The sequence below is a fragment of the Taudactylus pleione genome, unplaced genomic scaffold (assembly GCF_031769625.1).
Source record: "Taudactylus pleione unplaced genomic scaffold, aTauple2 ptg000667l, whole genome shotgun sequence".
Lineage (NCBI taxonomy): Eukaryota > Metazoa > Chordata > Amphibia > Anura > Myobatrachidae > Taudactylus > Taudactylus pleione.
Genome location: NW_028285069.1, coordinates 2653849 through 2680625, shown reverse-complemented (window position 1 = coordinate 2680625; position 26777 = coordinate 2653849). Strand labels below are relative to the sequence as shown.

Here is a 26777-nt window from a genome sequence, read left to right as displayed (position 1 = left end):
TAACGCCTTGGTCTTGTCCTGAGAAGGACTTGTGCAGAAAAACTGGTGGGGTGGTCTGTGCCGAAAAGACAGGGCGTACCCCTGGGAGACCACTTCTCGAACCCAGGCATCCGTGGTGGTATTGTGCCAGCACTGGGCAAATAGAAGAAGTCGGCCTCCCACTCTGAGGTCCCCCAGAGGGAGGCCCGTCCCATCAGGCCGCAGGTTTATCTTCCTGCTTGGAAGAAGGGCGCCGAGCACTCCAGGCTTGCTTCTTGGGTTTAGAGGCCGTCTTACTCGCAGACTGTCTCGGGAAGGACTGACCTTTCGCCTTACCCTGAACCCGAAAGGAACGAAAAGCCGAACTCCGAACCTTAGCAGGCAGTGCCGCCGAAGGGAGGAAGGCCGACTTGGATTTAGCCAGGGTGTCCACTATTTTGTCCAAGTCCGGACCAAATAGTAATTCCCCATTGAAAGGTAAGGCCTCCAGACCTTTCTTTGAATCAGAGTCCGCTCTCCAGGACCGCAACCATAAGGATCGGCGGGCAGACACCGCTGCAGTCGATACCCGCGAGGTCAGCAGACTAGCATCTAAAGAAGCTTCTCCAATGTAAGAAGCGGCGTCCCTCATTTGTCCCAACAACGCCCGCTGGACATCCGGAGCGTCGTCCGGGAAGGTATCTTCCAATGCATTGGCCCACCCCTCAATGGCCTTGGCCACCCAGGAAATGGCCATGGACGGTCGGGCCACCGCCCCGGAGAGGGAGTAAATAGACTTTAAGCAAGTCTCAACTTTCCTGTCCGTGGGATCCTTCAGCGAGGATATCGACGGTAATGGTAAGGTGGCGCCCCGAGTTAAACGGGTGACATGGGAATCCACCGCCGGTGGAGTTTCCCATTTTTTACAATGTGCCTCAGGGAAGGGGTAATTAGAAGCCAACCGCTTCTGAGGAAGGAATCTCTTACTGGGCGCCTGCCAAGCTACCGCCATATGATCCGTCAACTGATCAGACAGGGGAAACACCGCAGAAGCCACCTTAGTTTTTTTGAAACTAGGAAACTTCGACCTAGGAACCGGTGCCTCATCCTCTATAAGAAGAATAGCTCGCACCGCCCTAACTAGTGCTCGCACATTAATGGACGACTTGGTATCCATTTCCTGGACCGAGGCGTCCGAGTCAGTGTCATCAGGGACCTCCCCATCATCTGAGGAACCCTCTGAGTCCGATACCTGAGCAGCCCGTGCCATGAGTGGGCGTTTAGAAATCCTAGAAGGCATGTCAGTCTGCAACATTGACTGAAAAGCCGAGGAAGCGGCCGCCAAATTTTGCACGGAGTTGGAGAGCACATCCACCCATGGTGGAGGCGTCGCCATAGGGGCCTGAAAAGGTACCACAGGCTGCTGCGGCACAGGGGAAGCCTGTATATACATAGGCAACCCCCCAAAGGGACCAACTGATTGAGACCCAGGAGGACTCCGCAATAACTGCGGGACACCCGGGGAATGGGGGATGGTCGGCTGGGGCACCGCCCTAGTAGGGAGAGCAGTCGGGACCGACAGACGGTCCGCAATAGACACCAGCACTTGAGAAAACATCGCCCACGGTGGTTCCTGCGCCAGAGAAGGTCTGGATGGGCCAGGAGCCACCTGGCATCGACTACACAGGCCATCCTGTGACAAATCCTCCCTATCTACTCCTGCAGAACAGCGTCCGCAGGAGGCCAACACCGGAGCCACTGAGCGCTCAACCTCCTGGTCTGACATGACAGAATATATTATATATCTGGCACCAGGTTAGAAGTAAAACGCACTCACCGGTGTGCTGAACAACAGCCCACAATATGGCACTGAGTAGCACACAACTGTATGTGACGGACCTCACAAATACGTGATCTATATAAGTGAGGTCAGTAGAAACGCCCCTCCCCCACACACCTGCAGGGCTTGTAGGAGAAGTAAAGGGATAGGTATAAGCTGACAGTAAGCGGAAAATAAGCACAGACAGGCAGCACTAGCAAAAAGTCACATACCATGCAGGAAGATATACTCACTGCACCTTTACACTACAATCAACCTGCCCAGATTCAGTGTCTGGGAGGGCTATAGTGCTGTGTACGCTGTCCTTAATCAGGGGAGAGGTACACAGGGGGACCGGTCCGCGTGCTCCCTGAGATCTGCGCTGCCACTGGGAAAATGGCCGCTGGAGACCTCAGAGGAGGAGTGGCCGAGGAATCTGCAGCTCAGCGACGCCAGACTGCGTGCTGAAAGGCGCGCTGAGCTGAGGGGAGGAGCCGCTGACAGGGAAGGCTTCCTCCCCTGGCTGGCCATTAACCCCAGGGATGCTGGCTTCCCGCTTGCCGGTTATCCCTGGTGGTCTAGTGGTCCCACGGGTTATGGGGGGGGGGCCCGCCGCCACTGCCAGCAGCCTCCGGTCTGTCCCCCGGACCGGAGGCTAAAGGACTGCATTTAAGGCATTCCGCGCGCCGCCGCTAGCCAGCGACGCGCGGCTTACCTGCATCCCCGGCGACTCCGGCAGCAGTCCTGGGAGGTAGACAGAGTCCGGCTAGTACGGACTCTGTCCTCCCGCCGCGATCCCCAGATCAGTACTGGCGTCGCGGCGCCAGTCGGGGATCAGAGCGGCAGCGTGGGCGTCTGTACAGACAGCCCTTCGCTGCCGTCTGTAGTAAAAATAGATTAAAAATAAATAAAATTTAACTTAAAATAAAAGCTTTTGGGGGCTGCTCCTGCAGCCCCCCTGCGCGGTGACCGACTCCGGCCGGGCACCAGCTTACACTGGGGTGCCTGTGGCTCGGGGGCGGGGTATAGAGGAGGACCCAAGTGCATCCTGGGAGCTAAAAGCTTAACTGTGTGGTGCCCATGGATCCTGTTCCAGCTATAACCCCAAGGTCAACCCTGTGGACCCCCTATGGACCCTGAAGTAGAAAGTAAAAATTAAAGGCACAAGGCCCTGAGCCAAACTCCAGTGTCGTGCACTGAGAAAAGAAGAAGAGGAGGGCTATACAATAATCTTATACAAGTGCCCTGCTTTCTAGGGGTGACAGAGATCTCAATGTCTGTGTTCACCCACTACAGAGACATCCTCATCAAACAGGGGAGAGACAGCAATATTCACTTCATCAGTCAGCATTTACCATACTCACCCTGTACATGCAACATACAAGACCACGCAAACATCTAACCACAGTTACAGAAGTTGATGATATGAGCTCAGATCAAGTGTAGGAACCCTCAGTGTAATGATCAGGTTACAAAGGACATCATCATTGCTCAGTTACTAAAGGCACACACACACAATCCACACATCCAATCACTAAGGGCATCATCATTGCTGAGTTACTAAAGGCATGCTTACACAGCACACACATACACAATCCCCACTTACTGCCATGCACACATCCAATCACACAACACACACACACACACACACAATATGAGCTCAGATCAAGTGTAGGAACCCTCAGTGTAATGATCAGGTTATAAAGGACATCATTGCTCAGTTACCTAAGGCATACTTACACAGCACACACACACACACTCCATACATCCAATCACTAAGGGCATCATCATTGCTCAGTTACTGAAGGCATACTTACACAGCGCGCATTCTCTTTCTCACACACCTCACTCACACGATCCCCACTTACTGACATGTACACATCCACAATATGAGCTCAGATCAAGTGTAAGAACCCTCAGTGTAATGATCAGGTTATAAAGGACATCATTGCTCAGTTACTAAACACACACACACACACATATCCAGTCACTAAGGGCATCATTGCTCAGTTACTAAAGGCGCACACACACACACACACACACACACACACATCCACATCCAGTCACTAAGGGCATCATTGCTCAGTTAATATAGTTACACATATACAGCGGCTACACTCACTTTCTTTCACTCTCTCCACACATCCAATCACACAGTTACACAACGTGAGCTCAGTTCAAGTGTAGAAGTTTCACAGCACAGAATCGCTCAGGACAAATGTATGTTCATCAATGCTCTTAGCTCACTGCACTAATTTCCTATATAAAACACAACTCATCTGTATTATAAATCTCCCTCTTGTGCTCTTACCTGAAGCTTCCGCCTGCTTCCCAGGTGATCTGATCGCCTCAATAGGACTCTGAGAGGTGAATAAGCCAAGGGATGAGCTCAGGGCAGCGATGCTGTGTGGCAGATAGGGCATAGGACTCCGGTGTGACTGCTGCTCTTTGCTGCTAGTGGTAATGGAGGTCTAGGAACACACATTGAATCCAATTAATAGACTTATCAGAAAGATGGAATAATCTGCTTATCTGCACTTTCCTGTGGCACATTCAGGTCGTAGCAGAGAGTTCATACCTGGCTCAGCTCGCTCGTGTAGGGAGAACTGCTGGAGGTGTGTGAGCGAGCGTACGATGGAGTGGAAATACTGAGGTCAGGTTTAGGATCCAGGGGGTAAAAGGTTGTTGGAAAGTGGTTATCGGTAGTTGGAGTGTCATTTGCAGCCTCAGGAGCTATAATCAGTAAGGAAAGGTGTTAAAACATCACAATATTCAATAAATTGGATGTATGAATTTAGTACATATGGAGGATTATTGCACTAAAAGCACTATAAACAAAAAAAACCATGCATGCGCACGGTGTGTGCTTTATACACACTGATGTCTCTGCATGTGTAAGGCGTGTGCTTTATACACACTGATCTCTCTGCAAGTGTAAGGCGTGTGCTTTATACACACTGATCTCTCTGCAAGTGTATGGTGTGTGCTTTATACACACTGATCTCTACATGTGTAAGGTGTGTGCTTTATACACACTGATCTCTCTGCATGTGTATGGTGTGTGCTTTATACACACTGATATCTCTGCATGTGTAAGGTGTGTGCTTTATACACACTGATATCTCTGCATGTGTATGGTGTGTGCTTTATACACACTGATATATCTGCATGTGTATGGTGTGTGCTTTATACACACTGATCTCTACATGTGTATGGTGTGTGCTTTATACACACTGATCTCTCTGCATGTGTATGGTGTGTGCTTTATACACACTGATCTCTCTGCATGTGTATCGTGTGTGCGCTTTATACACACTGATCTCTCTGCATGTGTACGGTGTGTGCTTTATACGCACTGATCTCTCTGCATGTGTACGGTGTGTGCTTTATACACACTGATATCTCTGCATGTGTAAGGTGTGTGCTTTATACACACTGATATCTCTGCATGTGTATGGTGTGTGCTTTATACACACTGATATATCTGCATGTGTATGGTGTGTGCTTTATACACACTGATCTCTACATGTGTATGGTGTGTGCTTTATACACACTGATCTCTCTGCATGTGTATGGTGTGTGCTTTATACACACTGATCTCTCTGCATGTGTATCGTGTGTGTGCTTTATACACACTGATCTCTCTGCATGTGTATCGTGTGTGCGCTTTATACACACTGATCTCTCTGCATGTGTACGGTGTGTGCTTTATACACACTGATCTCTCTGCATGTGTACGGTGTGTGCTTTATACACACTGATATCTCTGCATGTGTAAGGTGTGTGCTTTATACACACTGATCTCTACATGTGTATGGTGTGTGCTTTATACACACTGATCTCTCTGCAAGTGTATGGTGTGTGCTTTATACACACTGATCTCTCTGCATGTGTATCGTGTGTGCGCTTTATACACACTGATATCTCTGCATGTGTAAGGTGTGTGCTTTATACACACTGATATCTCTGCATGTGTATGGTGTGTGCTTTATACACACTGATATCTCTGCATGTGTATGGTGTGTTCTTTATACACACTGATGTCTCTGCATGTGTAAGGTGTGTGCTTTATACACACTGATATCTACATGTGTATGGTGTGTGCTTTATACACACTGATCTCTCTGCAAGTGTATGGTGTGTGCTTTATACACACTGATCTCTCTGCATGTGTATCGTGTGTGCGCTTTATACACACTGATCTCTCTGCATGTGTACGGTGTGTGCTTTATACACACTGATCTCTCTGCATGTGTACGGTGTGTGCTTTATACACACTGATATCTCTGCATGTGTAAGGTGTGTGCTTTATACGTACTAATCTCTCTGCATGTGTAAGGTGTGTGCTTTATACGCACTGATCTCTCTGCATGTGTACGGTGTGTGCTTTATACACACTGATCTCTCTGCATGTGTATGGTGTGTGCTTTATACGCACTGATCTCTCTGCATGTGTATGGCGTGTGCTTTATACGCACTGATCTCTCTGCATGTGTATGGCGTGTGCTTTATACGCACTGATCTCTCTGCACGCGCACTTTCAAAGCAGTTACACATGGACTTAAAATATAAAATTACAACAGATGCACCCACCACAATGTTGCAATGTGCCAATATTCACAAGTAAAGCCGGCCATACATGGTGCGATATAGTAGCCGATCCGACGGATTGGCATTATATAGCCACTGTATCGTACCGTGTATGGGCATGATATCATCCCGTGCGCATTCCCGTGGGGTCGTACATCGCATCCCCAGATCGTACGGCAAAAATTAACTCGATCTGGGCATGCGATGTACAACCCCATGTTGCGCTATGCGGGTGAGGGAGGGAGGTGCTGGCATATCGGGCGGTTGGCCACAACTTTGCTCCGTTTGTGGAGACCGCTCGATATGTCGGGCATCGGATCGGCCTTTGTCATACATGGTGCATATCAGACCGTGTATGGACCGCTTAAGACATTTAAAGTAAAAAATGAAAGGCACAAGGCCGACCACATGTGCACTGCAAACACCAGAGGGGGCTATACTATATAAAAGAGAAGATGGGAGGGGGGGGGGGGGGGTTTACATTTGGCCGAGCACCCTGCCTTCTAGGGCTGGCCATATCTCATTGTCCGTGTCCACCCACAGCAGATGGAGGATTCCTCACTGATCAGGTAACATAGGGCCGGATTCAGAGAAGGACCCTATGCCAATGGTTACAGAGTTGAGCGATATCAGTAAACCGCACCATGGCCTAAGCCGCACTGCGCATGCATCGGGATACATTACCGTAGTCGCTCGCCGCAACTATTTACTCGCAGTGTTATTGAGCATTTGGGGAAGGTAATGGGGAGTGGTGGCAGAGAAAGCCACACACTGGGTCTGCGATCCCATATGTAATAAATATGGCTCCGCGCCTCAGTTCCCACGCCCGGTCTACGGGACCATAGGCTTACTCAGGACTGAGATAATCGAATGATCTGCGACCGAAGCTGCGTCTTTGTATGCAGATGCCTGGATTTGCAAAGCCGCAGGTGGGCGTCTTAGTACATCTCCTGGCGGCTGCAACGTTTGCATATTTCTGCATAGCAGCTGCGCACTCAGACGCAGCAATGGCGGCATTAGCGTACAACTCCGAATCAGGCCCAAAGTCACTTTCTTCCTCCTACATTAATAGGCAGCAGTTTCCATACACATGTACAGGATCATGTATAAATGTAACTCATACAGGCACAAGCTCATCATCTGAGCTCAGCTCAAGTGTAGGAACCCTCAGTGTAATAATCAGGTTACTAAGGACATCATCATTGCTCAGTTACTGAAGGTATACTTACACAGCGCGCGCACACAAACACACTATCCACACTTACTGACATGTACACATCCACACACACACACTATCCACACTTACTGACATGTACACACACACACACACACAATGAGCTCAGCTCAAGTGTAGGAACCCTCAGTGTAATAATCAGGTTACTAAGGACATCATCATTGCTCAGTTACTGAAGGCATACGTACACAGCACACACACACACACACACACACACACACACACACACTATCCCCACTTACTGACATGCACACATCCAATCACACTCATACACACAATATGAGCTCAGATCAAGTGTAGGAACCCTCAGTGTATTAATCAGGTTACTAAGGACATCATCATTGCTCAGTTACTAAAGGTATACTTACACAGCGCGCACACACACACACACTATCCACACATCCAAACACACACACATATGAGCTCAGCTCAAGTGTAGGAACCCTCAGTGTAATGATCAGGTCACTAAGGCCATCATCATTGCTCAGTTAATATAGTTACACATATACAGCGGCTACACTCACTTTCTTACATTCTCTCCACACATCCAATCACACAGTTACACAACGTGAGCTCAGTTCAAGTGTAGAAAGTTTCACAGCACAGAATCGCTCAGGACAAAAGTATGTTCATCACTGCTCATAGCCCACTGCACTAATTTCCTATATAAAACAGAACTCATCTGTATTATAAATCTCCCTCTTGTGCTCTTACCTGAAGCTTCCGCCTGCTTACCAGGTGATCTGATCGCCTCAATAGGCCTCTGAGAGGTGAATAAGCCAAGGGATGAGCTCAGGGCAGCGATGCTGTGTGGCAGATAGGGCAGAGGACTCCGGCGTGACTGCTGCTCTTGGCTGCTAGTGGTAATGGAGGTCTAGGAACACACATTGAATCCAATTAATAGACTTGTCAGAAAGAAGGAATAATCTGCTTATCTGCACTTTCCTGTGGCACATTCAGGTCGTAGCAGAGAGTTCATACCTGGCTCAGCTCGCCCGTGTAGGGAGAACTGCTGGAGGTGTGTGAGCGAGCGTACGATGGAGTGGAAATACTGAGGTCAGGTTTAGGATCCAGGGGGTAAAAGGTTGTTGGAAAGTGGTTATCGGTAGTTGGAGTGTCATTTGCAGCCTCAGGAGCTATAATCAGTAAGGAAAGGCGGTTATAACCTCACAATAATCTAGTATTTGGATATATGAACTTCAGTATACAGCCTCGGCCAAAAGTTTTGAGAATGACACAAGTATTGGTTTTCACAAAGTTTGCTGCTTCAGTGTTATTAGACCTTTCTGTCAGATGTTACTATGGTATACTGAAGTACAATTACAAGCATTATATAAGTGTCACAGGCTTTTATTGACAATTACATTACGTTTATGCATAAGACAATATTTGCAGTGTTGACCCTTCTTTTTCAAGACCTCTGATGTTCGCCCTGGCATGCTGTCATACAACTTCTGGGCCACATACTGACTGATGGCCGCCCATTCCTGCCTAATCAATGCTTGGAGTTTGTCAGAATTTGTGGGTTTTTGTTTGTCCACCCGCCTCTTGAGGATTGACCACAAGTTCTCGATGGCATTAAGGTCTGGCCATGGACCCAAAAATGTTGATGTTTTGGCATGACACAGGACGAAGACTTTTGGAGGATGGCCTGGTGTCACCAGGCCAATTAGTAGGACCCAAAACAGAAAGCAATGGTAACGATTAATAAAACCTTAGGATGCACTGGTGTCTTTCCCAGACTGGAACATGCACGCATGCATCCATGATGTCCAGGGACACCATGAGCTAAGCCTGTTCCATTTGAGAAAACACCCATTACTTCTACCAGGACTGGGATAATGACTCCTGTGGAAATAAGTAAGGGAATGGCAAAAAGTTTTGTCTAGTCTCTACAAAGATCAATGGCTATATCATCTGTGAGTGAGTGTGAAACTCAGATTTACGATTTCTCGCACACCCGTTGGTGGTGGAATAGAGACACTGGTCCCTGAAGATAAGCAGATAGCTACCTGTGGCTGTTTACCTCTCTAGACCAGGACCCTCTAGCATTCTAACCAGGCCCTGAATCCAAGCTGGCTCGTCAGGTATGGCAGAGGAGACACACGAATGAACCTGGGTGAGAGGCTCAGGGAAGGACGAGATGATCCCTGTGAGGGGAACAGAGAAGGGAGGGTCGTCCCCGAACATGAGCTCTCCAGCTGGTCCCCTGCCACACATCGGGCATCCACACCAAACTGGGCACAGATCTACTTAAGAGTGGCACCTGGAACAGGCTTGTAGCACCTTTCAGACATAGAATCAGGAGAAGAAAGGACAGGACCAGTATGCATCCACAGACTGAAAGAGGAGGAGCAGCCTTACATGCTGTACCCCAGTGTTCATCCATGGATGAAAGAGGAAAATCTCAAACGCCTGTTGTGTGTTCGCATGCACATTTTAGAGCAGTAATATATAGGAATGTGACAAGTACAAAACTGAACCAAAGTTCATAAGAAAGTAGCCTAATAGCTGCACTAGTAACTGGCGATATACTCTAAGGACCTAAGGACAGCACCACCTCTAAGCCCTGTTCTCCTATTTCCAGCAATACATTTACGGGCACTGTCCACACTGATAAAAGCCTTTGAACCATGTATGACAGCAGCATGGACAGAACAGTGAGAAAGAGAGCTGTCCTACTGTATTAATCAGCTACGATGCTGTGAATAAACAGTACAACCAATACAGATGTGAATTACCCAGCACATCGTATAATCCATCTCCCCTGACTGGTTATCTATGGGGTCCTAAGAAAGGGAACTCCCACCTAATTGCTACACAAGGGGGGGGGTCTCACTCACTAAAAATAGCAATAGTCTAACGAAGTTACAGATTCCTCCAACCCATATATACGTAGGTAAAGGTTTACTTACAGTGAAAGCTGAAGTTCCTTTGTAGAGAAGCACTGAGGTCTTTGGTGTACTTCTCGATGATCTGCTGGATGGGACTGTGGCTCTCTACCGGGGACATGTAATTATTCCACCTAGTCTCAGGATGAATTATGCCTGCAGCTGCTGACGGGCTGGAGCAGCCATCTTGCCCTCCCGCAATAAAAGAATAGTTACATCTCTGAAGTTCCGATAAGACGTCTTAAAAAAAAAAAAATATATATATATATATATAGACAATGCTAGGTTATTTTATATAGTCTACAAACAAAGGGCCTTATTCTGAGTCACACGTACAAACATTAGGTAGTAAAATTGTCTGCTGCTACCATTCAACTCATGGTCAGTCCTGCGATATCTGTCCTCATGTTACACTGATGTTGATAGTACTACAGCAGCAAGGACATAGGGCTCCATTTACAAACGAGTTTGAGGGCGAGTGATATTTTAGTTTTTCATTCTCTGCGCTTTTTTCCCGCTATTCTGCTGGTATTTAACAACCACCTGCTCCCCGGTGAGCGCTAGTGTTAAAAACCCTGTCAGCGCTGTTTTATCTGTCCAAACAGCGCTGACAAAGCTGTGGTTTATTATCTTCTGTATTAGGCGCATGCGCCGTGTCGTGAGACCGGCGAACATTATTATGGTGGGTTACTTGGAGGGCTTGTATGGTTCCCGGCCGGCTTTTCTATAATATGTTGTTTTGCTCACCTCTAGGATCCCTGCTTGGCAGCTGCAGCAACCTCCCCTCCCAGCCCAGCATACGGTGTTGTTTGCTGGACTGGGGAGGGAGGCTGCAGCTACTGCCAAGCAAGGAACTAAGGCGTGCTGGGCTGCTGCGGGACTCGGAGGGCGGAATATACTGTGGGGGTAAAATGGGGGCTTTGCGGTAGATGTGCACTGGGGGAGGGGGCCAGCATGACCATCTGCTGGCCTCTGATTGGCCGCCGGGACTGCAGCGCATGTGAGCGCTGTTTAACAGACACCTGAACCTGGCAATTTTTTTTACTGAAAACGAACGGTAAGTTATTATTACCGTTCGTTCATAAAGGTGACCATCTGATAACCATGGCGAGACGCTAAGAAATAGCGCTGCGTAAACACACCCTAAACATCAGGATCAGTTATTTACCATCACTAACGAGTTTAAACAGCTGAAACTCGTTAGTAAATGGAGCCCTATAACCTGTATTCTGCACTAAAGCCTAATAGTTACTGCATGAAATAGCTCTTTATAATTGTGAATGGAAATACTAATTACAGCTTTGCTCTCCTTTATTTTAATTTTCCATTTGCACGCTAACTAATATGCCATCAGCAGCGTAGCAAGCTCGCCACCCTACGCCCACTTCATGTGTTTCCCCCCCCATGCACAGTCTCTGCATCTTCCATAGGGGGCGGTTTAATTCAACGTAAATTGAATAGCGCCGGTAGCGAGCTCCCGGAGCCATTCAATTCAGTGCGCTGTGTGGTCGGAGAATGCCGGTTATCGTGGTCATCGCCTCTTAACAAGGGTGTTAAGGCGCAGTAACAGCCATCCTCTGACCAAAGTGCCGGGCACGCGGCTGTTATCGCCGCGCTACGTAGAAAAACAGCCGAGAACCCGGCACTTTTGTCGGATTTCTCTTCGCATCCCCAGGAGGGTGCGAGAATAAATCCTTAGCGCGCCCAAACAGCGCGGTGTATTGACTAGCTGCGGGAGTCCCTCCCGTGGCTATTCAATAGCGCGTTGAATTGAATTCCCCCCATGGAGTCACTATATGAGGATGAGCAGGCAATAAAGGGAGTTTATGCCTGATTGTGACATTAAGGAATAGAATTACTGTTCATGGTCAAGAGAGAAGGCTTCGGGCTGGGGCAGATGAGAACGATCGCTGCGGTTTGAAACTTTGTTCTCCCAAATGCTGCACAGGTTAAGTAGCAGTTTGCAGGGTGCTCGAGATGTAAGGATCATCTGTTACCACTTAAGTTAACTCTTAAAGTAGACCCATCATCTGCACACAGGAAGTGTAAGCCGTTTTGTAGACTGAACACGAGAATACTGCCTTCATTCAATAGGAAATAGTGACATCAATGGAGGCATGAGGCACAAGACACTGCTGTAAGACAGGGGCAGCATTGAAAACAGACTGAAAACACACACCGGAGTTCACAGGACTTGAATCAGTCTTCTCGCTCGTCAGGAAACTGCCGGTGGATATGGTCGTTGTAGACAAATAGTCACAGATGGCATCTGGGCTGCTTCCATGTGCGGCGTTCCCCTACACGGACAAACACTGCTGTAACCGCCCAACCGATAAGGGAGCATTACACACCTCCCTAGTGACAACCTGAGCTCAGATCAAGTGTAGAAACCGCCATGGTTATATCCTGGTGAGTGTGAACTTTCATCATCGCTCAGATAAAACAAAAACAAATGTATACAAAACACACTCCCATCTCACTCAAATGCCAATCACAGACTTGCGTGACATTAACACACACACAAACACACACACCTTTGCTTCCCAGGTCATGCAAGATCATGTACCCAGCTAGGCTGGAGATCAGATTTGGCTATTTTTCATCATTGATCATTTTTCAGAATGACCTCAGATAGTAGAACCAATTGTTTAAAACAATTTACTTATTTTACTATACTTACAAGCCAATTAGCAACCTCCTGGTTTGACCACTGTTTGAGAAACGCATCGCTGTTATTAGCGGAGGAACCAGACAGATTCCTGCGCTCGGCCGGAGTACCTGAATGGAAGAAGAAACAAATCAGACTTTGATGATCCCCCTCTACATTGCCATAGAGACTCTCAGGTTACACATAACATAAAAATACTCCACACTATGAAATACACATTCTTGGCAGATATACGGCAAAAGAGGATTACACTTTGTTACTATAATTTTATTACAGTCCATCTAGAAAAATGTAATTTTATAATCGAAGAAGACGAGTGTGGCTACATGTTCAGTTTCGGATGGTAACAAGGCATTCGTTGCGTTACCTACTCTGTTACAAAAAAAAAAAATGAGATATGGTAAGAACTTACCCTTATTATCTCTCCATAGGGTACACAGGGTTACCTGTTCCCCGGCGATCCGGCAGCAGTCCTGAGAGCACGCAGAGTCCGGTTAGCACAGACTCCGGGGTCCCGCCATGATCCCCAGATCTGTACTGGTGCCACGACGCCAGTGGGGTGGAGGAGGGGCAGCTTGGACGTCCAATGGACAGTCCGACGCTGCCGCTCTGACTAGTTCTAAAATAAAAATAAAATTAACACTCATAAAAGAAAATTAAGCTTAGGGGCTGCTCATCAGCCCCCCTGCGATAACTGTGACCGACTCCTTCGGGCACCAACTTAAACTGAAGTGCCTCTGGCTTGGGGGCGGGGTTATATGGAGATAGGACCCAGTGCATCCTGGGAGCTGAAAGCTTTTTACTGCGTGGTGCCCAGATTTGGTTCCCTACCTATACCTTAAGGTCAACCCTGTGGACCCCCTATGGACCCTGAAGAAGAAATTTTAGTTATCAAACTAAGAATTTGGAAGAAAACCCTGACAATAACTGAAGAGCAATGTAATCAATGAGACATAGAAATAGTACATAGTCTTGGTGCAAATAATGCCTCGGTTGCTCAGCTTGGTGCCGATACAGTGCTGAATGTAAAACGGCCACAAGTACTTTTGCGTTGCGTGCTTGATGCATATATAATCACCCACATGCAGGGCTATATGCATCTCTGAACCTACACCGTCCCTATCCGTGTGCTTAGTTTTCATTATAAGTGCACATTTTGCACCAGTCCCATCCTTGGCGCAAGACATCTGTCTGGAAACAATTCAGCTGCATAAAGAGATGCACATAACTCTGATGTGTGTGTTCTGCGGCAGAGCGTGCACAGTGCTACAAATTGTATAATACATCTGCAAAACGGACTTACATGTAACTCTGCCCCATCCCCATTGCGGTAAAACATCATATCTCCATAACTATCACCACAATGGCAGAGAGTGGCCTGTCACCAGTTTGAATTTACGGTCCCTGATTGAAGAGAAACGGGTAGAGAGGGGTTACCTGAGCCATTCGGATCGTGCAAGGCCTCTAGAGACAGCAGCTCTCTCCAGGATAACTTGGTGCGGCTCTGGTTTGCACTGTCATTACAACTCTGGTCCTTGCTGCTGGTCGATTGTCTTGATAGGTCCAGGTGAGTAGAGTCCCTGCTTTTCTTTTCAATTTCTGGGTCATGGCTCACAGATTCCTCTCTTCCAGATCTATCATTCAGACCTATTTGGAGTTGGGCAAACAAACCCTTTTTAGTAGGTGCCCTATTAGAGTAATAAATATAGGTTTGACCAAAGTGAGTAGAAGTGGATGACAGAATGTCTGTATCTACACATCTGGACAAGTAAACACCGGCAAAACCTTGTGTGGTAGTAAACACTGACATTCAGAACGGTGACATCAGAATGTGAACATGGTCTGAATTTTGACATAGCTAGAATATTGAGGCTGACCATGCAGTTTCCCAAAGGGCTTTCAGCAAACCCTAACACACAGTGTTTTCCAAACTGTGCGCCATGGCACCTTGGGGTGTCTCGGGACACTTGCAGGGGTGTCGTCTCAGGTTGGTGGTCCAGCACCAAATACAATTCTTTATGGTTAATGTAAGGTAAATATGTGCACAAACAGAAGCACAAACCCGTCCACCACTATATAACCAAAGCTAAGGGTGACAGGTCAGCACAATTTACTTCACTTTACTACTTCAATACACTTTTCTGAATTTCACAACACCAAACTTTTAGCTTAGGGGTGCCATGAAAACAATGCTGATACACTAGGGCGCCATGATTCAAAACAATTTGGGAACCACTGCCCTAACATCATGATAAAAACGCGTGTCGACATTGTGTCTGTTGACATTCTGAACGCATACACCGCAAAACCAAATCACACAACATTTTATTTATGTTCACCTATATGGGTTTCCTTCTGGTCATCTAATCCCGTGCTAGAATGCCGACCACTAGTGGGTGTCTCCAGCTCCATGATGGCACTCAGCTCGTGCTGCTCCAGGAACGGCCCTAATTTGGTCTTTGTAACAGGTGGCTTTGAAGGTCTCCATCTCTGCTCTCTTGCTGGAGGTCTCATCGGCCCACTGTTACTCTGCTCTATGTCTACAGGGGAGAGAGCCCATTTTGTCATATATTTATGCCAACAGTAAAGTTGCTAGGCGCACGAGGAATCTTCTGAAACATTTATGCAAGTCAACATGGCCAAACTACAAAAAGAATCATACATTTGCGTCATTTAGAAAGGACACTTACCCCTAAAAATGGTGCGCATGTAAAAATTAGATCTAGATTCTTTCAACCCCGTACACACCAAAGAAACTCTAAAAAATAAATCTTGAACTTCCCCGTTAAATCCCTTTGTCTGGGACTCTATGGGGACACAAACAGTGGGGAAAGTAGCAGCTTGTGGGATTGGTTGAAATAGAGGTTTACGCAAATTTTTTTCATGAGAGAATTACTATTCTGATGTTAATGTAAAGGTCTTTACCACTTTTAATTTTTTTCTGTCTGTACGAATCCATAAGCTGCGGCATTAGCATAAAGACACAGTCTTGCTGCGTAAAAGAACGCAGTCACGGCTGCGTTATCGTCCACATCTGAATCAGGCCCAGGTTCCCTTGTTTAGCCTTTTTAAGATGCAGAGTAAGGTTCTGTTAATGTACTAGTACCCAGCAAATATATCCCAAAGGCTCCAACTTAGAGGGTGCAGCTCCATGTGGGTCCCACACGTGAGAAAAGTACTGACAAGAATTGTTCTTAGTACAATTTGGCCTTCAATCCCTCCAACTGATTCCATCGGTGATCTGTACTTGGGACTGCATGGGACTGGCTTTGCCACCCGGAAGGTGGAGAACCTTAAAAGGTGTCTTAGTGTTTCTGTTGCCATCAGTAACCTGTCAGTCCTGACTACCCCTCCTGGTGTTGCATAGACCTGATGGTAGTTGTAGGGGTAATGGTAGATGCAGCCACCAGGTCCACTCGAGCAACCCATAGTCCAGTGTCCCCCAGATGGAATCCGAGAAAAAGATTTAATGGGAAGTACAAAAATTCCTTTTTTTCCCGGAAGGTATGCAGTGCCTCATCTCAGTTCATCTCCCAGTGGATAAGGACAGATGTCAGTACCAGCCTAATCTATGATGGTGGGCTACCCGTTCCCTTTACGTAGACTGCACAATCAACCAAGGAGGTTGGCCATGTCATTATTGTTCTTCATGGGATGTTGAAGGACCAGGTTTGCAGTTCGACCACTTGGTCATACCTCCTATACTTTATCAAAATTTTACAGAGGGGATACTGCTACCTTTGCAGAAGACACATTTAGTGGGAAGGTCTTCTAAGTGGTTGTTTATTCTTCGGTATTGGTGCTCTCTTGTGGAGGTTGGCTTTGAGGAGTCAGTGCGTCTCTCCCTCCCGACAAAGAAATATCCGATCAAGAGGACACTGGGTTACAGAGGCTTTGCGGGGTAAAGTCCAACCTACCCAGGATTGGTGAGCTCTGTATGCTCTCTCCTTGCTTGGCTAGTTGTAATTTAGCAGGATGAGGGATAATTGAGAGGAGTAAAACTTTGTTCCCCCAGGGCACTGCCTCCTAGGGATAACAGGAGATATGGTAAGAACTTACCTTTGTTATCTCCGTTTCTACGAAGTCCTTAGGGTCCACAGGGATACCTTGGGGTATAGGTCTTGGCTCCAGCCATGGGCACCACAGAGTTAAAGATGTCCTCCCAGGATGCCCGGGCCCCCTCCTATACCCCGCCCCCAGGCCAAGGCACCTCAGTTTTAGTATCAAGCCATAGGCCGGGAGAGAGGAAAAAGGTAGAAGAAAGTCTGGAACACACAAGATTCACATTCTCATAGAAAAGGGAGACAGAAACTGGTGACCAGAACAACACCCTACGGAAGCACAGGGCGTCAGGGCGGGCGCCCAGTGGACCCTAAGGACTTCGTAGAAACGGAGATAACAAAGGTAAGTTCTTACCATACCTCCTGTTTTCTACCTCAGGGTCCTTAGGGATCCACAGGGATACCTTGGGGATGACCCAAAGCAGTATCCTTCAAGGGAGGGGAAACTCCTATGCCGAGAGGAGAATCCGCTGCCCGAAGGAAGCATCCTGAGAAGCAAATGTGTCAAAGGCGTAATGCTTGACGAAAGTATGGACAGAGGAACACGTGGCCGCCTTACAAAGCTGAAGAGCTGAAGCACCACGTCGAGCTGCCCACGAAGGTCCCACAGATCTTGTAGAATGAGCTTTCACAGAGGGTGGTACTGGAAGTCCCTCATGAGTGTATGCCTCAGAGATCGCCATGCAGATCCAACGTGCCAAAGTCTGTTTATTGGCAGGCCAACCCCTCTTATGAAATCCATATAGGACAAACAAAGTCCGATTTTCTCAAAGAACTGATACGGTCCACGTAAATCCGCAGAGCCCGTACCACCATCCAAAGAAGCCTCACCAGCTGTGAGATCAGATGAATTAAAAGCTGGGACCACAATTTCCTCATTAATGTGGAAACTAGACACCACTTTAGAAAGGCAAATCGGGACGGGTACCGCCCTATCCGAATGAAAAATTAGAAGAGGGACGACACGAAAGAGCCCCCAAATCTGACACCCTTCTGGCTGAAGCAATAGCCAAAAGGAACACTGTTTTTGCTGTAAGCCATTTCAGATACACAGAACCCATAGGTTCAAATGGAGGATCCTGTAGCGCCTTCAGGACCACAGCCAGATCCCATGGAGCTACTGGATGGACATAGGGAGGCTGGATGCGAAGGTACGGATATCAGGCCGCGTAGCAATCCTTCGTTGAAACAAAACCGACAGGGCAGAAACATGCACCTTCAGTGAAGCAAGGCGTAGACCTAAATCCAAGCCTGCCTGAAGGAAAGCCAACACACTCGATATTCTAAACTCGTGAGGATCGTACGCTTTAGGGTGACACCACTCAAAATAGGTATGCCACACCCTGTGGTAAATTCTAGCTGAAGCCGGCTTACGAGCATGTAACATGATGATATTGACCACCGCTCTAGAGAAACCCTTGGACCTCAAGAGGGAAGTCTCAAGAGCCACGCCGTCAAAGATAGCCGACTCAGGTCCGGGTAGAGACAAGGACCCTGAGACAATAGGTCCCTCTGAGGTAACAGCCAAGGAGTGTCGATGGATAGACACTGGAGATCCGAGTACCAACTCCTTCTGGGCCACCAGCAGGATCTTGCCTCCTTCCTGCCTGAACTTTCGAATTACTCGAGGCAGCAGGGAGAATGGAGGAAACAGGTACTTGAATTGGAAGTTCCATCGTGCCGACAGAGCGTCCACCAGGAGAGCTCCTGCATCTCTTGTTTCTGATCCGTACGCCCACAGCTTGCGGTTGTGTCTGGAGGCCATGAGGTCTATTTCGGGAAGACCCCCACTTGTCCACCAGGAGTTGGAACACCACCTGATGAAGAGACCATTCCCCCGGGTGTACATCGTGGCGGCTGAGGAATTCCACCTCCCAGTTGAGCACACCCGGAATGAAGACGGCCGAAATGGCCGGAAGATTGCCTTCTGCCCAAGTCAGAATGCGGGACACCTCCCTTACAGCCGATTGGCTTCGAGTTCCTCCCTGACGATTTAGGTAAGCCACCGTGGTGGCGTTGTCTGACTGAACCTGCACAGGTTTCCCCAGCAGGAACGGTCTTGTATGCTGCAGCGCCCTGAACACTGCTCGAATTTCCAATATATTGATTGGCAGGTCCGATTCCTCTGACGTCCACCGTCCCTGGAAGACGTGTGGGCCTGTCACAGCGCCCCAGCCCCGAAGGCAGACATCAGTTGTTAGAAGGACCCAATCCGAAATCCAAAACGGACGTCCCCTGCTGAGATGAGACTTTTGTAACCACCACGTCAAAGACAGGCGCAGTTCCGGAGTGAGCCTGATCATCTGTGTCTTTATTCGATGGGGATTTCTGTCCCATCTGGACAGAATCAACATTTGTAGAGGCCTGGAATGGAACTGGGCATACTCCACCATGTCGAACGTTGACACCATGGAACCCAGTAACTTCATCGCTGAGAGAAGAGACACTCGGCGACTGCTTAGAACATTGCGTATCTTGGACTGCAACAGGGCTATCTTTTCCTCTGTCCAGAAGATCCTCTGTTGCTGAGAGTCCAACAATGCCCCAAGATGGACCATTCTCTGAGAAGGAATTAGAGAGGACATCTTCCAATTCACTATCCAGCCGTGAGCCTGCAATACAGATATTGTCAGTTGTAGATGGCTGCAAAGGACTTGTGGCGACCCTACCAACAACAGAAGGTCGGCCAAGTAAGGTAACAGGCGAACTCCCTGCAACCGCAGGTGTGCCGCCATAATCGCCATTACTTTTGTGAACACCCGAGGAGCCGTGGAAAGGCCAAACGGTAGAGCCTGAAACTGGTAATGGAGGTCCGACACTGTAAATCTGAGGTAACGCTGATGAACCCTGGCAATGGGGATATGCAGGTAAGCATCCTGAATATCCAGGGACACCATAAAATCCCCAGGTTGCATAGCTAAAACAATAGAACGCAGAGTCTCCATTCGGAACCGAGGGACGCTTAAAAATATGTTCAGGGACTTGAGGTTGAGTATAGGTCGGTATGATCCATTTGGTTTTTGAACCAGAAAAAGGTTGGAGTAATATCCGGTCCCTCTCAGGGATAACGGAACAGGTTCTATTACTCCCATCTGAAGCATAGAACGCACCGACTCTTGGATCGCTAGAGCCTTTGTTGGATCTGAAGGACGTGCTGTTACAAAGAACTGATGAGGAGGCCTTCTGCGGAAGGAGAGGGCATATCCCTGAGATACCACCTCCCTTACCCAAGTGTCTGTGGAGGTTTTGAACCAACACTGGGCGTATTGCAGAAGTCAGCCTCCCACCTTGGGATCCCCCAAGGGAAGGCCCAACCCGTCAGGCTGAGGGTTTGTCGTCCGGCTTGGCAGCTGGACGTCTGGTACTCCAAACTTGCTTCTTGGTCTTAGCGGTCTTTTTGGGACCTGAAGGACTCGGAAAAGACTGAACCCTAGGTTTTCCCGGAGGGCGATAGGGCCGAAAGGACGGATTTTTAAACCCAGACGGAGTCGGGGCTGAGGGTAGACACGCAGATTTGGCAGCCGCCAACGTGTCCACTATTTTGTCCAAAGCTTGTCCAAACAGGACCTGCCCATTGTAGGGTAAGTATTCCAAGCCTTTTTTGGATTCAGCGTCCGCCTTCCACGAACGTAACCACAAGGAGCGTCGAGCGGCTACAGCCGCCGCAGAAATCCTAGAAGTAAGCAGGCTCAAGTCCAAAGCGGTTTCGGTAATGTACGTAGCGGAATCCCAAAGGTTACCCACTAACACAACCTGTTCACTGGTACCCTCAGAAGCAAATGACGCTTCCAAAGCGTCCGCCCACCTTTCCATAGCCTGGGCAACCCAGCAGACAGCCATAGCTGGTCTAGATGCTCCTCCAGCAAGGGAATAGACAGACTTACGGCACACCTCCACTTTACGGTCTGTAGTATCCGTCAGAGAAGACCATAGACGGCATAGGCAAAGTTGCGCTCTTTACTAAGCGCGTCACATGAGAATCCACCTGAGGAGGAGACTCCCATTTAGTGAAGTAATCTTCCGCAAAGCGATATGTACGAGCCAGATGCTTGTGAGGTTGAAACCTTTTTCCTGGAGATTTCCAGGACTCCTCCATGTGATCAACTAGATGACCAGATAACAAGAGATATGGTAAGAACTTACCTTTGTTATCTCTGTTTCTACGAAGTCCATAGGGTCCACAGGGTTGACCTTGGGGTATAGGTTGGGAACCAAATCCGGGCACCACGCAGTTAAAGCTTTTAGCTCCCAGGATGCACTTGGGTCCACTCTCCCTATAACCCCACCCCCAAGCCAGAGGCACCTCAGTTTGTAAGTAGCCGGAGGAGAGAAAAAGAGAGAGAAAACTGGAACACTCGATAACCATACTCACAGAAATGGGAGACTGAAAACCGGTGACCAGCCACACAGCCCATTCGAAGCCAGGTGCGTCAGGGCGGGCGCCCTGTGGACCCTATGGACTTCGTAGAAACAGAGATAACAAAGGTAAGTTCTTACCATATCTCTTGTTTTCTACTTCAGGGTCCATAGGGGGTCCACAGGGTTGACCTTGGGGATGTCCCAAAGCAGTTCAACCAAGGGAGGTCGGGACGCTCCTGTGCTGAGAGGAGAATCCGCCGCCAAAAAGGAAGCATCCGGAGAGGCAAAGGAAACCAATGCCTAGAACCTTAAAAAGGTGTGGACAGAAGACCACGTGGCCATCTAGCAAGGCAAAACAGCCAAGGCGCCACAGCGAGCCACCCACGAGGGTTACATGGCCCGAGAAAAAACAAGCATCAACAACAGAAAGGCCTACCCATGGGTAGGCCCCTGAAGAAGACATACGAGGCCGTCCAGCCAACATTTGGCCATAGGCCGGCCATCCTTTCCTGTTAAAACCAGAAATTTCAGACCACCAATAAGGAGTCCGATTTCCGTCAGGAACCTGAACGGATCACATAAATCCATAGAGGCCGGACCACAGTCAATGAGGCCACACCAGCCGAGAGGACTGGGGACTGAATGGCCTCACCGTAAGTACCAGAATAATATGGAACCTAAAAATCACTAAGAAGAAACACAGGGTGAGAGCAACTCACACCCTGACAAGATGCCCTCCAGAAGAGGGAGCCACATGAGAACGCTCCCAATTCCGACACTCACCTGGGTGATATAAACTCCCTGAGAGAAAGAGAAAAAGCCAAAGCAATAGACCCTATAATGGCTATCACAACCAGCGGTTCCATTAACTTCCCCCGGAGTTAACGAAGAACCACTACTAACTCCCAAGGAGTCCCTAGGGAGGACAAATGGAGGCATAATCCAGAAAACACTCCAAAGGATGAACTGGATATCAGAGCGGAGCAATTCCATATCTTAATCATACTGACAGTGTAGAGATCCGCACTGTCAGGAAGTCCAGGCCGAGGGTGAAACCCAAGCCAGCCGGAAGGAATGCCAGAATATCTGGAAATCCTGGACCCCAGAGGATCATATCGACAGGTATAATACCATAAGAATTATGGCTGCCACAGTTTGTGGTAGGTCCCAGCAAAAGCTGATCCATGTGCTCTAATCATTCCAACGATGACAAAGCCAGGGAAGCCGTAAGGCCACTGTAGGAACGCAGTCAAAGACAAACGACCCAGGTCCAAGGCAAACCCCAGGACCCTGAGACAACAGGTCTGGGCAGTGAAGCATCAGAAATGGAGTATCGATGGAGAGACTCCAAAAAACCAAGTACCCCTGACATCTGGGGCAATCAGGAGCCACCAGCAGGAAAGCATCTCCGTCTCGATTGAAACACTTCCCTCGAGGAAGAATGGAGACCGGAGAACACAGGTACGCAATTGGAAGAACCACTTCACCGACAAAGAGTCACTGAAGGTTGCTTCAGAATCCCCAGAGTTGGGCTGTAACACCATAGTGTGATAGAGTCAGAAGGTCATGAGGGTCACCTCAGGAGGACCCCCCCCCTCCCCTGCTCACCAGGAGATGAAACCTCTCTTGGGGAAGAGACTAGTCCCCTGGATGCACGTTGTGACGGCTGAGGACTCCCGCTTCCCAATGGAGAGCACCTGAAATGAACACTGTCGAGATGGTCGGGAGGAGACCCTCAGACAATGTCCGAATGTATGACATACCTGACATTGCCACCCAACGAACAGTATTGCTAAAAAGGAAGCCACTGTTCTGACCCTGTCGGACTGAACTTTTTCAGGTTCACCGGGAAACAAGGGCTATGCCAGAGTGAAGGCCCAAGACAGGCTAAAGTTCCAACAAGTTAATTGACAGGGTGGAATCGACAGACATCCAACTGCACTGAAATGGATGCGAACCAGACACTGTCCTTAGCAAAGAATACCCTGGACGAGATGGCCATAGTCACCCGAAAAGGGACCGACTTGCCTCCGGGGAGAGCATCATCGTTTGAACAGTGATCAGACAGAAAAAACTTGTTCCATCTGGAGATAAGCCAATTATGGAAAGGCCTGGAATGGAACTAAGCCCATTCCACCCTTCCAAAGGCAGACACTGAATAGTGGACCATGCATCCCAGAGTGTAAAGACATATGTCGACTGCGCAGACATCCATGTACTCCTAATGGAAGAGTGGAGATGCCGTCTTACGCCAGAAGAATTCTCAGTTTCTGAGAATCCAGCAGGGCTCCTAGGTGAAGAATACCCAGAGAGGGATGCAGGGAGGACTTTTTCCCCATTGATTAAACGTCTGCACCCTGAAGAAGCCACAGTCAACCTGACCCGGCTGTAAAGTACCCCGGTGATCCTGCTAAGAGCAGGAGGCCATCCAGGTACAGGAGCATTGGGATATACTGAACAGAAGAACTGTCAGAAAATCCAAAACGCTGGTAAACCCCTGTGGGGCTGAGAGCAGTCCCAACAGGCAGAGCCCGAAAAATCGTAAGTGCTGTGATACAGCAAACCTCAGTCCATGCTGAGGTAAGGTCTCTGTAAGTACCCGTAGGCACGCGTCCTGTATATCCAGTGATACCATAAAGTCCCCAGGTTCCAAACATAGTATGATGGAGCATAGGGATTGCCTCCTGAGCCCAGGTAGCTTTAGGAACTGGTTCAGGGAAATGAGACAGAATAGGCCAAAGAGGACCATTCAGCCACCGCACCAGAAAGAAAGCAGAACAACCAGTCCCTTGCTGAGAAAGTGGGGATGGCCCAATTAGCTCCGCTTACCGCAACAACTGTATAGCTTTCTGGATTTGTAAGGCCCTGTTCCGAATAAGGGCCTGAGTACCATCACATGGAAATAGGCCGCCTGAGCAAAGAGAGTGCGTACCCTCCTACCCACGTAGCCGCGGCAACTAGACACTAGTACCGGGCAAACTGAGAAATCGCCATCTCCCAGTGGTAGGCCTGTCTCGTCAGGCTGACGATATATCCGTAGGTTCAGAAGCAGGATCGGCTGGCAGTCCAGGCCTGCTCGGAACTGGATATGTCGGCCCTTGTAAAGGCCGACAGTCTATGAAGAAACAGACCTTTAGGCTGACCCAGAGGACAAAAAGACTTAATAGTCTGAGGCCCTATTGTGAGCATAGCTGACGGCGGGAAATTTGTACTGCCACTGTCAAGGTCAGGACCCAACAAGATATACCCTATAGATGGTATCTGCACCTCTGCATTCCCAGAGCGCAGCCATAGGGTATTACGGAGAATACCGTCGCAGCCGGAACTCTGAAAGTTAGGAGCTGGTATCCAATATAGGCATGTCCACCTATGACAACTGCATATATTACGTGAGCGACCAAATACATTTGAACCCCAGACGTGTTGGAGGGGAAAAAACATTACAAATGCATCAGCTCAGTATGCAATAGTATTAACCAACCATGCTATAGCCATGGTAGGATGGGTAACAACCCCTGAAAGCGAGTATACTGATTTCAGGCAGAGTTACCACCTACGGATCAGAAGAATCCGACCACGCAGGAATGGGATGCGTAGTAACGTCTGTAATCCGACGAATAACACGCCCATCCACCCCAGGAGGGGCTCATGATCACCCTCAGGGAATTTGGGACAGGAGACCAAACACTGTTGTAATACCTCATATCTGGCAACAGCCAGAGTCCCGCCATGCGATCCACCCGCTAGTCAGCAACAGGGACCCAGAAGGCACGTAATACTGAGGGTGTATGATACAGGTGCAGGTCAACATTCACTCTAACCAGAATGGACCTGCTACCAGCCCTAAAACAGGGATAATAATACTTGAGATAGGCTTCCCCCCGTGTAAGAGGGAAAGAGCCCAAAACAGTATCCAGTTCACAGTAGAGCCAAGTGGGAAGTAACCACGGGGCGTCAACCACGCCAATTTGCGTTTCATAGAAAAACGACATCCACCCAGGGTGGCTGTTGTGGTAATCCCTGCAAGGGGCATGACAGACTATTGTGGCACCAGGGGGAATTCATATACTCGAAAAACCCCTGTAGGGAGCGGTAGTCTGTGTCACAGGGGAAGAGTGCAAGAAACTGCGAGATGAAAAAGGGCAGTATGGTGAAGTAACCCCAAGTGAGGTACAACAATGGGGCCCGCCCGGCGATCCGCAATTAAGAGGATCCCGAGAAAAGAAAACGCCCAAGGGGGTCGTGAAAGGGGCCGGCACCCGATGACGCCACATACAGAACCCTTTAAGAGTTAAATCCTACGCACTAACACCTGCAGCACATGGCTTGCAGGATAGTAAAAATGGGTGCAGTATAACGCTCTATCTCCTGGTCAGACATATCTGACCAAGCCTTGTGATCAAGCAGCGCTATACTGGTCCTGACTGATACTAAAAATTAGCTGCAGGGACCCATTTTCAGCGTATGCAACACACAGTTCCACTCAAAATATGGCAACGTGCAGCACGCAACAGTATGTGACAAACCTCACAAATATTAACAAGTATATAAATGTGAGGTCTCAGAACCACCCCAAGTACAGCTGTATTAGGGCAGATAAGGAAAGGGATAGATATACACTGACAGGTGAGAGAATAAAGTACAGTCAGCACTAGCATAAGTCACATACAATGCAGATATACACATATATACATAAACATGTCATATAATATACTGCACTATTACACTGCATTCAACTGCCCAGATTCAGTGTCTGGGAAGGCTACAGCGCTGTGTACACTGACCTGATGGTGAGGTACGCAGGGGGACTGGACTCACTGCCATCTCCAGAGATTTCTGCTGCACCACAGAGAAAATGGCCGCTGGAGACCTCAGAAGAAGCGTGGCCCGAGGAGGAAGCAGCTCAGCGACGCCAGACTATAGATACTGAAAAGGCGCGCTGAGCTGAGGGGAGGAGCCGCTGTAACAGGGAAGGCTGTCTCCCCTGGCCGGCTATTAACCCCCGGGACGCCGGCTCCCTGCACCGAACACTAAGTCCCTGGTGGTCTAGTGGACACACGGGGTATGGGGGGCCCGCCGCCACTGCCGGCGCCTCCGGTCTGTCCCCAGAGACCGGAGGCACAGGACTGCATTTCAAATGCGCGGATCACCGCAACCGGTGACCCGCGCCTTACCTGCTCCCCGTGGATCCGGCAGC

General features: G+C 48.6%; 1 protein-coding gene and 1 non-coding gene across 5 annotated transcripts in view; both read right to left on the bottom strand.

Annotated features, from left to right (window-relative positions):
* CEP295 (centrosomal protein 295) overlaps positions 1–26777 on the bottom strand; it is a 102940-nt gene that overhangs the window by 33741 nt on the left and 42422 nt on the right. For all 4 annotated transcript variants that reach the window (XM_088455723.1, XM_088455726.1, XM_088455724.1 and 1 more), the window contains exons 16-24: positions 15500–15700; positions 14598–14807; positions 13173–13270; positions 12672–12789; positions 10517–10732; positions 8583–8737; positions 8316–8475; positions 4356–4510; positions 4089–4248 (exon numbers count right to left, since the gene is read on the bottom strand). In XM_088455723.1, coding sequence (XP_088311849.1) covers positions 4089–4248; positions 4356–4510; positions 8316–8475; positions 8583–8737; positions 10517–10732; positions 12672–12789; positions 13173–13270; positions 14598–14807; positions 15500–15700 — 1473 coding nt within the window. The remainder of the gene's footprint in view (positions 1–4088; positions 4249–4355; positions 4511–8315; positions 8476–8582; positions 8738–10516; positions 10733–12671; positions 12790–13172; positions 13271–14597; positions 14808–15499; positions 15701–26777) is intronic.
* On the bottom strand, positions 13034–13103 carry LOC148478273 (small nucleolar RNA U2-19). Its single transcript, XR_015872421.1, has one exon. It is a non-coding gene; the product is annotated as a small nucleolar RNA U2-19 (small nucleolar RNA).